Source organism: Apis florea, unplaced genomic scaffold (genome assembly GCF_048593485.1).
Source record: "Apis florea isolate Af1SG1 unplaced genomic scaffold, ASM4859348v1 contig_2272_pilon, whole genome shotgun sequence".
Taxonomy (NCBI): Eukaryota; Metazoa; Arthropoda; class Insecta; order Hymenoptera; family Apidae; genus Apis; species Apis florea.
The window spans coordinates 1,487,937-1,503,461 of NW_028256549.1; the positions used below are offsets into that span (position 1 = coordinate 1,487,937).

Here is a 15,525-nt window from a genome sequence, read left to right on the forward strand (position 1 = left end):
TAAAGTTTACGAATCAAATGAGATAAAGTTCAATTGATAAATTGAGTGGAAATTAATCAAATAGATATGAAGGATAGAAATAAATGGATAAACATCGTATAAGAGTATTGTATTATGGTATAGAATTACATAGTAAAGAAAATATTAAGAGTAATTTAAAATCAATATTCTACATTTATATTTTAAATTGATCGATAAATGTACACATCTATTCTTATTGTACACATAATATATAATATTAAATATTACAATAGTATGAAATATTTTCGATTATTCATGTAATATATCGACTTATGATGACTTTCGATACGTTCGTATTATATCTTTAATATTATTGGTTGGTATAAAATTCAAATATTTTGATTGGACGTTAATTTAAAAGTTAACCAATCAGATTTTCGAGAAGCGATCTCTCGTTGGTTTGTTCCTAAAGTTTCGTAGATTAACTACACGTTGCGCATTAGTATTGTGCGCAAGATCCGCGTGTTCATTGTACAATTAGTTCGAGGAAAAAACAGGAATGCAGAGAGTAGAGTAGAGACGAAGAAGTATTAACCTCGATAATGAAGTTGTAATATATTATTTACGATTATTTACTTCTATATATTGTCAAATAGAGATCAAGTATGAAGATTCTCATAAGCATAAATATTATTAAATAAATGATAAAATTATAGGTTAAAAATTAATATAATTGAAAACTTGAAAACTTGAAACGAGAAAGAAAGATATAAAGAACGAAGTTAGTGCAAACGAAAGTGGAGAGGAGAAGATAGAAGTAGAAGTGGAAGTGGAAGTGGTGGTGGTAGGAATAGTGGTGGTGGCAGTACGAGCGAACCAGAAAGTGGAGGAGGTTTGGGGAAGGTTTGCCAGCCGCCGGAAGAGCATCGACGGAGACGGGGCCGGGGAAGCTGTCCACCGAACGGAACGACCGCTCGGTGATACGAACAGCGAGTCAAACGGTTCCCCAAACGAATACGGATATATCGATCATCTACAATAGTCGCCTAATTTTGTGTTAGGTAAGTCATTTTAAATAATTAAATTAGAATATATCATATGTGAATATGATTCGTTTTAAAACTCATAATATTATTAAAATACGAAAGGCGATTCTAAATAATTGACAAGAATGACGTAGCGTAAGGGGTGTGTCGTGTCGATTAGGCGGCAATCTTGGATGTTTTTTTATACATTTGTACATACACAACCTTTTAGTCTTGTGAATCATATTTTTCATTGGTTATGGAATATTTCATAAAAATACGTTGATAATTATTATTATGATTTTTGCTGTCATAATTGCGCCATTGAAAACCATTACTCTCCATTGCTGTATCGCCATTTGCATTGTTAAACCATTGACCTTCTTTTCTTGCTATGTTCGTGTCAAACATTAAGTTTAAATTAAAAGTTTAAACTTAAAAAACGATAATATATTTTCATATTTCTATTTTTTATTTGATATATTTCGTAGTATTTTATATATATATATATGTATGTATACCGGCGGGAAAATATTAGAATCAAAATTTTAATTTTCGTTTTTAATTTTCGTTTGAAAATTCATATTATTTCAATGTTCTTTATCCAAAAGTGATAATGATAAATAAGTATGTCAGTATCAAAAAATTATTCGAGTCAAATTTTTTCATTATATTCTATATGCATTTAATTAATTCATTATATATCCAAATGCAAAGATGTCACGAAAATTCGACAAAACACAATCATAGTAAAAATTAACTTTTTTATACAATAAAATTTACTCAATGCGCGGTCGTGCGCGTGCGCATTTATATCAGATTGCTCGCATTTGTTTGTAGAGTAATAAATTGACATACATGTAATGGTCATTTGGGCGTATCACACGAATAATCATACGCTGAGTTCGTCTCGACGTCCTTATGATCGAATTCGGAGACAAAATATTAGTATAACATCTATAAATATGTAAATATCTTAAACAAAGTTTTAAATCGATTACATTTTTTTTTTTATAGAAAATATAATTTGAAATATAATGGTAATAAATTATAGTATTCAATTATGAACATCTTTTTTCTTATAACAACTCTCAACCGCCCGCGCGCAATCTATCGTCGCTTGGAAATAAACTTGCTGCTCTCGAGTTTCGATTCTATAGAAGGAATGTTCACCTGTATGTTCAACAGTGTTTTTTTTTATCTCTTGGACTTCATTTTTTAATTGATCCAAATTTAATTTATTTCATTATAATTATTAGTTATTATTTTTATTATTAAAAAAATATTATTATTAATAATAAAATACAGATTTTTTTTTTACATAAAATATAGTAGCAGAAGCTTTATGTTCACTGTTAAATAATTAAAAAAAAATTCTTTCTCTTTTTTTTTATTTAGATTATGATAATCGTACTCTTTCATCGTTGGATAAACGTAATATAGTGTACTGCCTAACGAGCAACGATAGTGAGTTTTACGTTTTAAGTTATGACATCATCGCATCGAGAAACAGCGGACGCGTCGCATTAAATATCTCACACGTAATATGTGCATTCAGCTGATTATCTCAATAGTTCAATACATTATCAGTTTTTTATATATTTAAATTTTTTAATAAAATAATAGTAACAATATTTGATTATACTATATTGATTTTAGCAATTCAAAATTAAAATTTTGATAATACATATTGAAATTCATGTAGAAATTAAATAATTTCTTAAGAAATTTGTAAAAAGACAAAATATTTATAAAATTAATCATAGCAAGATAATGATGATTAAGCACAAATAACGAGAATTCAATTAATTCATTATTAAATAACGTTGATGAATATTAATTGAAAAAAATTATAATTAAAGAATTACTTGATCATAATAATCATGTGCACATATAAATAAAAAAAATTAATTCAAAAATTTTTATTTTTTGTTATTTTTTCCTTCAGTAAATCAATAGGAAGATATAAAAAAGTGTATTTTAATAAAAATATCTATATCATTTGTTATCGTTTTTTATAATTTATTTTTTATAGCTAAATTTATTTTTTAATAATAAATTTTATTATCAAATTCGATATTAACAAATATCAAATAGTCTTAAAATTTTTATTTTAGTACATTTAAGTAAATAGAATCAGAATTATATAAATTTTTTTATTTATTTCTTTTAGAATAAAAATTTAGTGAGAATCGAACATGTGAGATTAATTATCTCAGAATTAAGACAATGTATTTTTTATTTGTTCAGTGATTATTGAATTTTTTTTCAGTGTTTAACTCAATGAATTCATAGATGATAATTGTAAATCATGAACATAGTTTGTTAGATTTACCAGAATTTTAGAAATTATTTAATAAATTTATTTTTTCTATAATTGTGTATAAAATATTTGGTTTAACATTAATTAGTAAAAAAAAAATATCAAAAAGCAACAGATTTGTTGCTTAGATAGAAATGTTGTGAGAAACTATTTTGAAACTATATTGTGATTATAAAAAATAATTGAAAGAATTTCAATACTCTTTATGATTTACTCTTTTAAAGTAATATTTGCGGAAGTTATGAATTTGGGTTAAACGTATGCTTCCGAATTATTAAGAGTCATTGAACAAGATTATAAGAGATATTATGTTGCCTAATATATTTAATTAGAAACAAATAAAATATATTTATACTTTCATTTTTTTATCACAATATTTTAATATTTTAATATTTAAAAAAAATTTTCAATTTGTTATTTACCGTTTGTTCTCTAGTTTGAAAAATCATTGAATGAAAATTAAATTAAGATTAATGTAATGTCCTGAAAGTATTCTAACATATTATTTTCATTAAAATGCTATTATGAATCGATTATGCCAAAATTCATTAAACTTATTCAATTACTTTCAGAAAATTTTATATTTATATTTTTATGTATACATGTAATTATAAAAAATATTTATATTTAAAATATAGGTTATATATTTAAAAACTAAAAAGAAAAATATAATGCGGAAATTAAAAGTGGTTTTAAGATGAGAATGAGGGAACAGACGTAAAACACAGCAATAGAAACACGTGATATAAATAAACTTACTAAGAATTTGAAAAAAGAAAGCTACGATTTCAGTCGTACTAGGGATTCTTGTCATTTCTATCTACCATCTACTGGTGCGTTCGACGCACCTTACTCTACTTCACTGTTACTCGTAACTTTATTGATCGTTTGCTATCTTCTGTCGGTTTTCTTGCGTTCATTTCTTTTTACATTTAAAATGAAGAAAAAAAAAAGATATGATCAAATTTATTTTTTAAATAAATAATAATTCAATATGTACTATGCATATCAAAAACATAAAAAAATCAAAATATAATAAAATTTTTATTGTTTAAATGAAAAGATAAAAAAATAACTGAATTAAGCTTTTCATTTTATTTTTTAATTTTTTAATATATACCTCTATATAATAATATTAAAATATTTTGTTTTAGCCGGTATCCAACGGCGGGGGTGGAAGGAGGAGGTGGCGGAGGTGGAGGAGGAGGAGGCGGTGGTGGTGGTGGCGGTGGTGGCGACGGTGGTGACGACGAAGACAACAGTGACAGTGCTAGTGATAATAGTGGTGAATAGTAGTGTGATAGTGGTGGTGATAGTGATAACGAATAGAGATACGATAAAAAATACAAAAGAAAAATATAATTTGGAAAAAAATAAAAAGGAATTGGTAAAGAGACAGTAAAAAATAGTAAAGTAAGTAAAAAAAGTAAAGTAAAAAAATAAGAATGGCAGACACAAGTCAACAACAACCGTTGTCCGAACCACATACGAATGGAGTAATGGATGGTTTGACAGAAGAAGAAAAGAGCAAAATGCGGCCTGCAGATATCGATGCGGTAAGATTTTTAAAAAATGGATTTTTTTTCTTATATTCTTTATCATGTATTGTTCATCATGTTTCCAATTGATATTAAATGAACTTTCTATCATATATTAAGATTTCTAATACTATAAAACAAGTACTTTTAATATTCGCATATATAGCTTTAATAAAATATATTTGAAAAATATGTTAAAATTAAATATTTATATTATTTCTTTCATAGGATATGAGAGAGATGGAAAGGAGGAAGAGAGTCGAAATGATGATGAATTCGAGACTTTTTCGAGAAGAATTAGAACGTATAATTGAAACACAAATGAAAGATGGTGCTGGACCATCGGGTCTATTACAACAAATCTCGGACATGATGGGTGCACAAGGTGCTCGATTCAACGGAAATATTTTTAAAAGTATGTTTGTAAAATATCATTCAAATATTTGCTCGAAATTAAGTAATTAAATAATTAATTTTTTTATAGATTCAAATTGTGTATTACCTATCAATGATATACGTGGTGTCGAAAGTATGGGTTATGCAAAGGGAGAGAAATTACTGCGCTGCAAATTGGCAGCAGTATTTAGATTGCTTGATCTCTATGGTTGGACTCAAGGTGTTGGAGGACAAATTACAGCTCGTTTAAATCAAGATCAAGAACACTTTTTAGTTAATCCGTATGGTTTATTGTATCATGAAGTTACTGCTTCAAGTTTGATTAAAGTTGATATGCAAGGAACAATCGTAGAACAAGGAACAACCAATTTTGGAGTTCATGTGGCAGGATTTCAATTGCATTCAACAATTCATGCTGCGAGACCCGATATAAAATGCATTGTTCATATTACCACTCCGTCCGTTACTGCTGTCAGTATAAAAATAACATAATTTTAGATATCTCTTAATTGTACTTTTAAAAAAATAATATTTAATTTATTTTTCTTAGATCTCGTCATTAAAGTGCGGATTATTGCCAATAGGACAAGAAAGTATAGTAATAGGAGAGGTAAGCACGCATCAATATATAGGTGGATTTTTTGAACCAGAGGAAAAAGAGAAAATAGCAAGAAATCTTGGTCCGATGAACAAAATCATGTTGTTAACGAATCGCGGTGCTCTCTGTTGTGGAGAAACTGTCGAAGAAGCTTTCTTCAATGTTTATAATATGGTCCTAGCTTGTGAAACTCAATTGAAATTAATGCCTGCCGGTTTGGATAATTTAAATCTTATTTCTGAGGAATCTAAAAAAGCTATATTCGAAGCTTCGAGAAAACCACCAACACCGCAACAAACGGTTTCAATTTCTGAAACTACAGCTCTTACTGAGAAACTCGAAAAGCGTTGGCGAATCGGTGGAACTGAATTCGAAGCTCTTATGCGGATGCTCGATAACGCTGTAAGTATATAGATTTTTTTTTAATTTTCATTCTCTTATTTAAAAAATAATGCATTTAATTTTCATTTATTAATTATTTCATATATATTCATCAAATATAATCTAATATAATATAAATAATATAATTTGGCAGGGTTTCCGAACTGGTTATATATACAGAAATCCTTTAGTGAAAGGAGAACCTCCGCGGCCTCGAAATGATGTGGAAGTACCGCCAGCGGTCTCGTCTTTAGGATATTTACTGGAAGAAGAAGAATTATATAAACAAGGGTAAATATGTTTCTTAGATAAAATTTGTCATATATTGTTACACAATTAACAAAAAAAAATTCTTCCATTTATAATCCCTATTTTTTATAGGCTTTGGAAAGGTGGTCGTAAAGGTACAGATAGATCACGTTGGTTAAATTCACCCAATGTATATCAAAAGGTCGAGATACTTGAAACAGGAACTCCTGATCCGAAGAAAATAACAAAGGTAGAAGTCATCACTTTTGAGAATAAAGATGAGTAGATGTAACGGCGTGCTTTTATAAGATCAACTGAAAGATCAACAAAATTGATATAAATATAAAAGTATAAAATAATGTATGGGGAAAAAAATTTGCGCAAGCAATTACAACGATCTTGCATAATATTATAAAAATAATACTCTTTAACATTAAGATTTGTGAATATTTACATATATACATGTTGTTACATTTATAATCTTCAAAAAATATTTATCAAAATTTAATTATCACCGTTAATCATCACAGAAAAAGATCATATAAAATATTAGTTTTCAATAATATTGCTTTTCCTTGTTGTGATGAAAAAGCAAATGAATAACATTGTACGAAATTGTCCATTTCTTTTAATATAATTTATTGCATTTTGTATAAAAACATACTAAAACTATAGTTCAAGATTAGTCTGAAACATTGATTTTCTCTGTTTAATTACATTATTACATTATTTGCTCATTATTTATAATCTCTATAGTGATTATATTGTCAATACTTTCTATACATTCCACTTTATCATAATATAATAGAAAATATATGAATTACACTTAAAAGGAAAGGAGAGAGAAATAGAGAGAGGAAAGAAAATATAAAACTTAGTCTATTCCTGAACAAAAAGGATGCATTTAATAAATTTTTAATGATCTTATTATTAGAATAAAAAATGTAGTTCTAAATAAATATTATTACGATATTGTGCATTTTTTTGGATCGATTAAAATTATAACAAAAGCTTATTGCACCTCTCTCTTGTAGCTTGTGGTATATGAATAAATATATGTCTACTGTTTATCGTGTGTTGTAGGTAATTTTTCAAAAAAAAAAAAAAAAAAGAAAGAAATAATAAAAAACCCTTTTTTCACTTATAATGGTGTGACATCATGTATAGGAACAAGAAAAAGAAAATATTTTTTGATGATCAGTTCGATAAGCAATAGAAGCTGTATTCTCGAGCATTTTTTCGAGTTTATGGCATTTTAATATTGCTACACGAGGATCGAACTTCAATTAACCATATACCATATTATGCATACGAATATCATCGTTTGACCGATTCACATTCAAAACTGTGTATGAATGTGTGCCTGTTAAAATCGTGTCGTCTAAGGGATGGATATTCAACTCTTCGTCCCACTGCATTTACAAAACCAGATCGATCGACCCTATGGAGTGAGAGAGTAAAGAAACGAGTGGGAAAGAGCGAAAGCGAGAATGATTGAGAGAAATATGAAACACATAAAAAAAATTCATTATTAATAATAGAAGTAAATATGACATGATCATTTTATTTAATGTCACGAGAATAAAGATTAATAGTTTTAAATAAATATCGCAGTATCAATAACGTGCTACTTACATGCAAAATTAAAATAATACGACGACATCACCAGCAAAGCAGGCACACATAACATATGCAGACAATACGAAAATATATATATAATAATGCTGTGTCAGATGTCGAATTATTGATGAGGGTCGACTAACGTTCTGGTTTTGTGTGCAGTGGGTGTCAGACGGATCTCCGACCCATAGCAGTACACCGGTGAAGATCGACAGTGCCCTTCAATTTGTACCGAAAAATACCAATCCAAAGGAATTTAAACAAATACAACAACAGGTAAGTGAAATGAAATTTCAATAGTGTAATTTATATAAATTTTTTTAAACAATTTAATAAAACAATTGTAATTACTTTGTATTCACAAATTGATTCAATCCTTGGAGCTATGTTTTCTTTTGTTTAGATAAAAGATTATCGTAGAGCAGACAAGATATCAGCTGGACCACAATCTCATATATTAGAAGGTGTCACGTGGGAAGAAGCTAAAAAGATGCAGGTAATATAAGATAATGTTTTAAATAATAATTTTAAAATTGAAGTACTAATGATTTTTTAATTTACTGTTAAATTATCGTTAAATTATATGTTCGATATATTTATTTTATATTTTAAAACGTATGTATATATTGATAAAAAATATTCACTTATGGAAGGATGCCACTATTAGCGGAACAGGAGAACAAGTAGTATTAGTAGGGGCAGCCAGTAAAGGTATTATACAAAGAGGGTTTCAACACAACGCAATGGTTTATAAAACGCCGTATGCCAAAAATCCTTTCGATGCTATTACTGATCAAGAACTCGATCAGTATAAACGAGAAGTGGAACGTAAACAAAAAGGAGATATCTGTATGTAGGATAACATATAAATTTATTGTCAATTGGAAATTTACATTATTCATTAAGATTATAAATATAATCTTATTGATATGGTGTTTTATAGATGATGAATCGCAATCAGAATCGGAAGCATTATCATCATTTAATGTCAGCCGCGCAACACATGAATCAAGCACTGCCAAAAGTCCTATTCAATCACCTGTATCGGTAACATCGGAAACAGAAGAGGAAAGCAGAGATGGTGAGTAATTATCTCAAGGCATTTTCATATATTTTATATCTTGATATTGAATATAAAAAATTATTTAATTAATAAAATTGTGTTTTAATTACTTATAGAACCCCGAGTATTACGAATAGAAACGAAACAAGTGCCTGCACCAAGTCAACCTGAAGTCGTGTTGAGTGATGGTAAGTTATTTTTCATAATTTCTAATTTCAAAATTCAATTCTAAAATTACTTATTTTTATAGAGATAAAGATTTCTTAAAAATGAATGAAAGAATATGTAATTTGCATGTTCGATTGATATAAGAAAAGCCTTGTATTGTGTTCACTTTTGTTGTTTACTATTGTAAATATTTTTTCTCTGCTTTTCTGTTTTGTTATATATTAAATTCATATTAAATTTATATGAAATACATTTTGAATAATAATTAATAATAGCGGCTTACAAGGCTTGATCCATAAGCATGAGGATATTGCAATTAATTATTGTATTTCTATGCTATTTTAGTTTTTATCATTTTAATTTATGATCACTAACGCTTGCACCTTGCATGCCTGTATATTCACGAATATACGCATGTTCACATAAATATTTTTGCATATTCATTGTTTGCTATAGATCAATGTTATTTCCTTTTCATTAACTTCCTTTTCTTTCATTTTTATCCCGCAATGCACGTTTTTATTTTATATCACATTAATTTTTATAAATCTATGTACATATTATACATATTTTCTTTGTCAGTTATAAATCATTCCAACTATTTAAAAAAAACGATGTGATCATTTCGGATAATAAAAACTGAGGAAATTCTTAAAAAGTCTATTTCAAAAAAAAAAAAATATATATATATATATGAGCTGATTTATATTATATCGAATATTACATATACGTATATCATTCTCTCATGAATGCAACGAATTTCTTAAATACGTAGGTGTGAGCATCCGTGATCATAATAACTATCTTCTGTCTTCACGAGAAAGAAGGTAAATAAAAGGAACAAATATTAAAATAGAGTTGTAGTGTTTTTGGGCAATATGGTTACAGATCCTGATTCATCCAGCAGATACTACAGTCATAGCGAGTATAAGAACAAGATTGAAAATGAAGTCTGCGTTGTTCGTAAGCGTGATTATTCAGTTGCTGAATTATATCGATGTGAACCACGTTTAGAAATTGTTCGAAGTGATATAATCGCGAAGCGGTTAGTAACTACATTAATCGAATACTATCCTCGTCCTCCGATTATTTCAATTGATGAGGAAGTAAATTATTCGATAGGAACAAAGTATAATGATCTTGAACAAGTTTCAAATCTGGTTTACTTAGAAGATAAAAAAATGCGAAAAGAATTGTGTAATAAAAAAAAACCAAAAGTTTGCAGATCATTGAAATGGAAAAATAACGAAAATTTATTGGATTTTTGTGATAAAAATTCTGATGTTTTGGGGATGCAAAATCAAGATGCGAAAACAAATTTAAAGTCGATTGATACAAGCTCTGTAGAACGGATTGCTGAAATGGTAAACTGCATTCGTTCAAATGTTTCATCATCAAAAACAAGATTGAATGCATTATCTCGTTCTGGACTTAAAATTTCAACGAAATATAGTTTAGATCCTGCTGATATGAGTTTAATATATAGTTTAACTCCTTTTATAAATTCAGACGATCATGAACATAGCAATAACAAGATGTTGGATGAATGGTTGAGATTGTCACCATTTATACTCAAAAATGATAATGATTTGAAACAGAATTCTTTTTCGCGATCGAGCAAAGAAAAGAATTTCAAAAACGAGCAATGGAATAATGAAGATTGCTTAGATGATAAATCTGATAATTATATTTGGTCCGATTTTGATGGCGAAAAATATGAATCTTCTAATGGAACATGTCCCGAAATTATGAATAACGATCTATACTTTGATAATGGACATCTTGAAAATCGTTCCAACGAATCATTGGATACATTGGGTCTGCCTGAGGTCAGAGAATTAATCGAAACTACCGATGAATTCTTTCAAAATGGCATCAGCGATAGTGCAAATGAGATTATAGCCGAACTGAACGTAAATGATACGTATGTCACTATTTATTATTTATTAAATGAAATTTTTGAAAAAGTTTATGACATACTCTCAGATGTAAATGAACAATGTAGATCGTTATCATCTTCCGTTTCTGAACATTTGTCAACTTCAACATCATGTTTAAGTGTGAAAAATAATGATTACGAGCTGAAAGAAGACGAAAAGTATCAGAACAATCAAAATGCTTCTGTTGTTGTTGTACACGAGATTATTCACCATGTGATAGATATGTACGATGAATTTAAAAATGTGAAAGCCAGTAAAAACGTAGATCTAAAAGAAATAGAAAATTGCTATACTGTGAATCACGAAAACGGAGTAATCGATCAGCAAATCAATAATTTGATAACGTCAAACAATGATGAATTGGAAAAAGAATCTCTTCGAAATGAACAAACTGCACCTATTGCTATTGCTTCTGCGAATTTGATTGAAATAAATGAAAAAAATAATGAATCTCTTGAAACAGCAGAAGAAGCTGATGAAATGATGGAGGCAGATGCAATTTTCGAATTCCATACAATAGTGAAGAAGAAACAAACTAATATTGATGACAAAGCGTTTGAATTAAATTTCCGCGTAGAGAAAAACCATAACATTGAAAATATTGTTGAAAATAAAATATCACATAAGCATGATACAGAGGATAATAAAGTCGAGAATTTATTTATTTTGCCGTCAAATACAACTGCGAATGTCATTAATATTGGACAAGATAGAAATTCGAATAATTCGCTTGAAAATGATAAAAGAAAAAGATTACATAATATCACGGATGTTTCTGACTCTATAGATACATGCATCGATTGTATTCATTGTATGAAATTTTATACAGTGAATTACGATCAAGAATGTCCTTCGTTAATTTCTATAAATGAAGAAGAATCGAACGAAGAGATTACAAATTTGAACTATGATCGATTTAACGATATAAATGACAACACAGATATTCAAGAAGAAAATCAGCATAATGATCTTACGAATGATATATAAAAATAGCAAAGAATTATCTAATCGCGTTTTAAAAAGTACGAGAAATATTTTTCTCAAAAAAAAAAAAAAAAAAAAAAAAAAGACGCGATCAATTTTTTTTTTTACAGTTGCAGAAGTATTCTTCTTCAAAGATATAATATTTATTTTAGTGAAGTTTGCTGAAGTACATTACATTTTCTTTTACATTTATTCCTTCTTGTGACGAAACAATAACAAAATAACCATCATTTCTTTCTTGCATGTTATTACAAACTATAGGAAATTTTTTTTTTTCGTTTATTATTAAGATTTTTTTTTATTTATTTTAATTTTAATTTACATGAATTTGCAATGAGAAATGTATATCGAATAAGATACGTTTTATTAAGTAGAAAAAAGAGACAATTGAAATGATAAAATTAGTACATTAATTTATATTTTATCTTCACAAAGTTTTCGTTTAATTTATTTCCTATTGTTTACAGTTGTATTGTATGCATTACTCACGCTCTTAAATAGCTATTTTTGCACACTTCCTTTTGTGAGTCCTTTCTTTATTTTTTTTACTTTTTATTTGTATTGAATACATGTTTCGTGAATAAATCAATTTCAAAAAAAAAAAAATAACAAGATACAAGAATCCCAAACAAACCATTTTAATATCCTTTGTAATATACATTTTAATGTTTGTCTCAATCGATTTTGTAACGTGACTTTTTACTTGAAACATTCGAAGAATGAACAAGAATCACATACTGCTTTTCGTTTTTGAGGTAAGCGTATATTTGACTATTGATATTGATGATTTCTTGTTTATTTTTTTTTTTTCCTTTCTTCATATTCATAGATAAATTTTTTAAAAATACTATAATGTTTTGCATTTTGTGTTACAGGAGAAAATACAGTAAACGGCGATCACTCTGATGCTCATCACAGTACATTTTCTCAAAGTAGTAAAGAGGTTTGTTTTTTCATATTATTCTTATTAAATACTATATTATCCTCGAGTTTTATTAGAAATATACAAAAAACAGTAAACAGTATCTTATTCAATTTTATTTTTCTTGTATAACTGATTAAGAGAACTTAATAAATAACCTAATAAAGCTCAAGGATTTAAATCTATATGTTATAACAAAATTCATATATATGTGATATTCTATATATATATATATACATATATATACAGAATGAGTTACGTTATTATCATATATGCTACAACTTTTATTCGATTAATAACATTAAAAAACAATAAGAAAAAATATTAAATATGTTCTACGATATAATTTTCGTGGAACTTCGATTTTCTCTTCAATGCAAAGTTATAATATAAAATAATATAAATAATTGTATCTTCCTTTTCTCTTTTGTCAATCGCGTAAGTTCCCTTTTCTCATAATAATTATTTTTCATTCGTGTTTTTCATATTCATGTTCAATTATTGATTCATTCTGTATATATAAAGCAATATTTCATAAAATGTTCAAGTTCTTACACATTCTTATCCTTTACTAAATATTTCTAACGAATTTAATTCGGATCTCTTTTTTATATGTGAGAAATGTTGGGAATTTTTCGTCTAAGAACAATCTTAAATTTCGTTTACAAATCATCATTTCACAATCTCATCCTCGGCTGTCAAATGAGTCGTAAGAATCATGCACAAATGCTGCTTTTTCATTAACTGTGATACATCATGCTATGAATTAAGGTAGTGCGCCTATAGTGTTCGCTTGCATGAATCTAAGGATGACCGATTATTATGGACATAATAAAGATCATGCAAAACGCTAAAGGGCGAAGGAGAAGAAAATGAGACACGCGTGCGCGTTTGTTTTATATATATATATGTACGTATGTATGTACGTATATGCATATAAATCCATTGACAGAATGACATGTTATATTCAAGTAAAAGATCTTAGGAGAAAAGAACACGCGCGTGCGCGTGTGCACGCTTGTAGGGAGAAAGAAGGAGGAAGAGAATTGGCTACTTGCATGTGCATGCAGAAAGGTTTATGGTTACGGTTGGGACCTTCCGTGTTAAGGGTTCCGTGTCGCAGGATGTGAGCGTTAGCGAGGAGTCACCGAAAAAGGAAAAAAAGAAGAAGAAAGGCCTTAGAACACCCTCTTTCCTAAAGAAGAAGAAAGAAAAGAAGAAGCCAGTCGAGGCGTAGGTAGTCCTAACTTTGGTACGTATATATGTCAAACACGATAATGGGATTGATCTTTCTCTAATATCCAATTTCTATATAATTCTCGATTGCACATTGATTTTTTTTCTTTTTTTTTTTTTCTTTTCCTCAATTATATTGATTGTATAATTATATATCGATACGCATTACATCGAGCAAAATTGATAAGTAATAATTCACACGAGAAAAATTTAAAGATAAAAACTGTAAGTGTTAAGATTTCTTGATATTTAGTAATGATAAGTAATAATAAGTACGCGATATATATATCGATAATTTCAGTATTTCGGAAATACTAAGAAGAAATACAAAGATAAAAGGTAGGAAATTTTTATCTCAGGATTTTTTTTTTCTTTTTTTTTTTGTCTTCCTTTTCTTTTTTTTTTTTTTTTTTTTTTTTTATAGAGTAGAAGAGCTGTTGGCGCTAATGTAATTCGCATAGTTGCAGCAATAGATATCATATCTTATAGTCGCAATGATTGCTATAATAATATTTATACAATCACACGTTATTATTTAGAATACTTATGTAGTTTTTTTTTTTTTTTTCGTTTGTTCGTTTTCGAAAGTCATACGTCTGTTGCGTTTTATTGCATCATGAGTAGAAATAGTTGTACTTTATGAAAGATTTTTGTTTCCGCTTTCTATTTCCAGACACTGCCAGGAGCAAAAGCTTATCGCAAATAAAAGAACAATTATCGAATGAAGAATTAATCCGCGAGACAGAGAAGAGTCGAAGATCGTAAAGCGAGTCAAAAATGCATATACCGGAAACGAATGAAAATAGAAAATAGGAAATAGAATATAGAAATTTGAAAATTGAAATAATCATGCAACAATCACAGCATCTTTCCAGGACTCAAGACTGCCATCGCATTACGTCTACAATAAGAAACTATATTGTACTGTTAATGTTTTTACGTTTTTAATTTGTTAAAGCGTCGCGCTGAACTATTTAATCCGCTATTTAATTTTGCCTCCCCAGCCCCGTTTGTGTAATGCAATAAAACAAGACAAAAGAAGTACGTCTCTAATTGACGAGAAAAGATGTGAAAAGAATTCCTTGTCTTATTATACAATATTTTGATTGTATAGATATTTG

At 28.2% G+C, this 15,525-nt stretch overlaps 1 protein-coding gene across 4 annotated transcripts; it reads left to right on the forward strand.

Annotated features, from left to right (window-relative positions):
• The first annotated feature begins 500 nt into the window (after positions 1–500).
• hts (adducin 1-like protein hts) lies at positions 501–15,504 on the forward strand. 4 transcript variants are annotated; one of them, XM_086902534.1, is made up of 16 exons: positions 870–1,022; positions 2,385–2,453; positions 4,464–4,865; positions 5,076–5,262; positions 5,332–5,714; positions 5,794–6,243; positions 6,377–6,513; positions 6,604–6,721; positions 8,254–8,367; positions 8,495–8,587; positions 8,745–8,940; positions 9,035–9,172; positions 9,271–9,342; positions 13,122–13,189; positions 14,277–14,420; positions 15,078–15,504. In XM_086902534.1, exons 3-15 carry the CDS (start codon positions 4,755–4,757, stop codon positions 14,403–14,405), a joined length of 2,196 nt encoding a protein of 731 aa, XP_086758660.1. In that variant the 5' UTR covers positions 870–1,022; positions 2,385–2,453; positions 4,464–4,754; the 3' UTR covers positions 14,406–14,420; positions 15,078–15,504. The 4 variants fall into 4 exon arrangements, with proteins under 4 accessions (XP_086758659.1, XP_086758661.1, XP_031771267.2 ...); XM_086902533.1 differs by lacking the exon at positions 2,385–2,453 and having other exon boundaries at positions 501–1,022; XM_086902535.1 differs by lacking the exon at positions 2,385–2,453 and having other exon boundaries at positions 501–1,022; positions 14,292–14,420.
• The last annotated feature ends 21 nt before the right edge of the window (positions 15,505–15,525 follow it).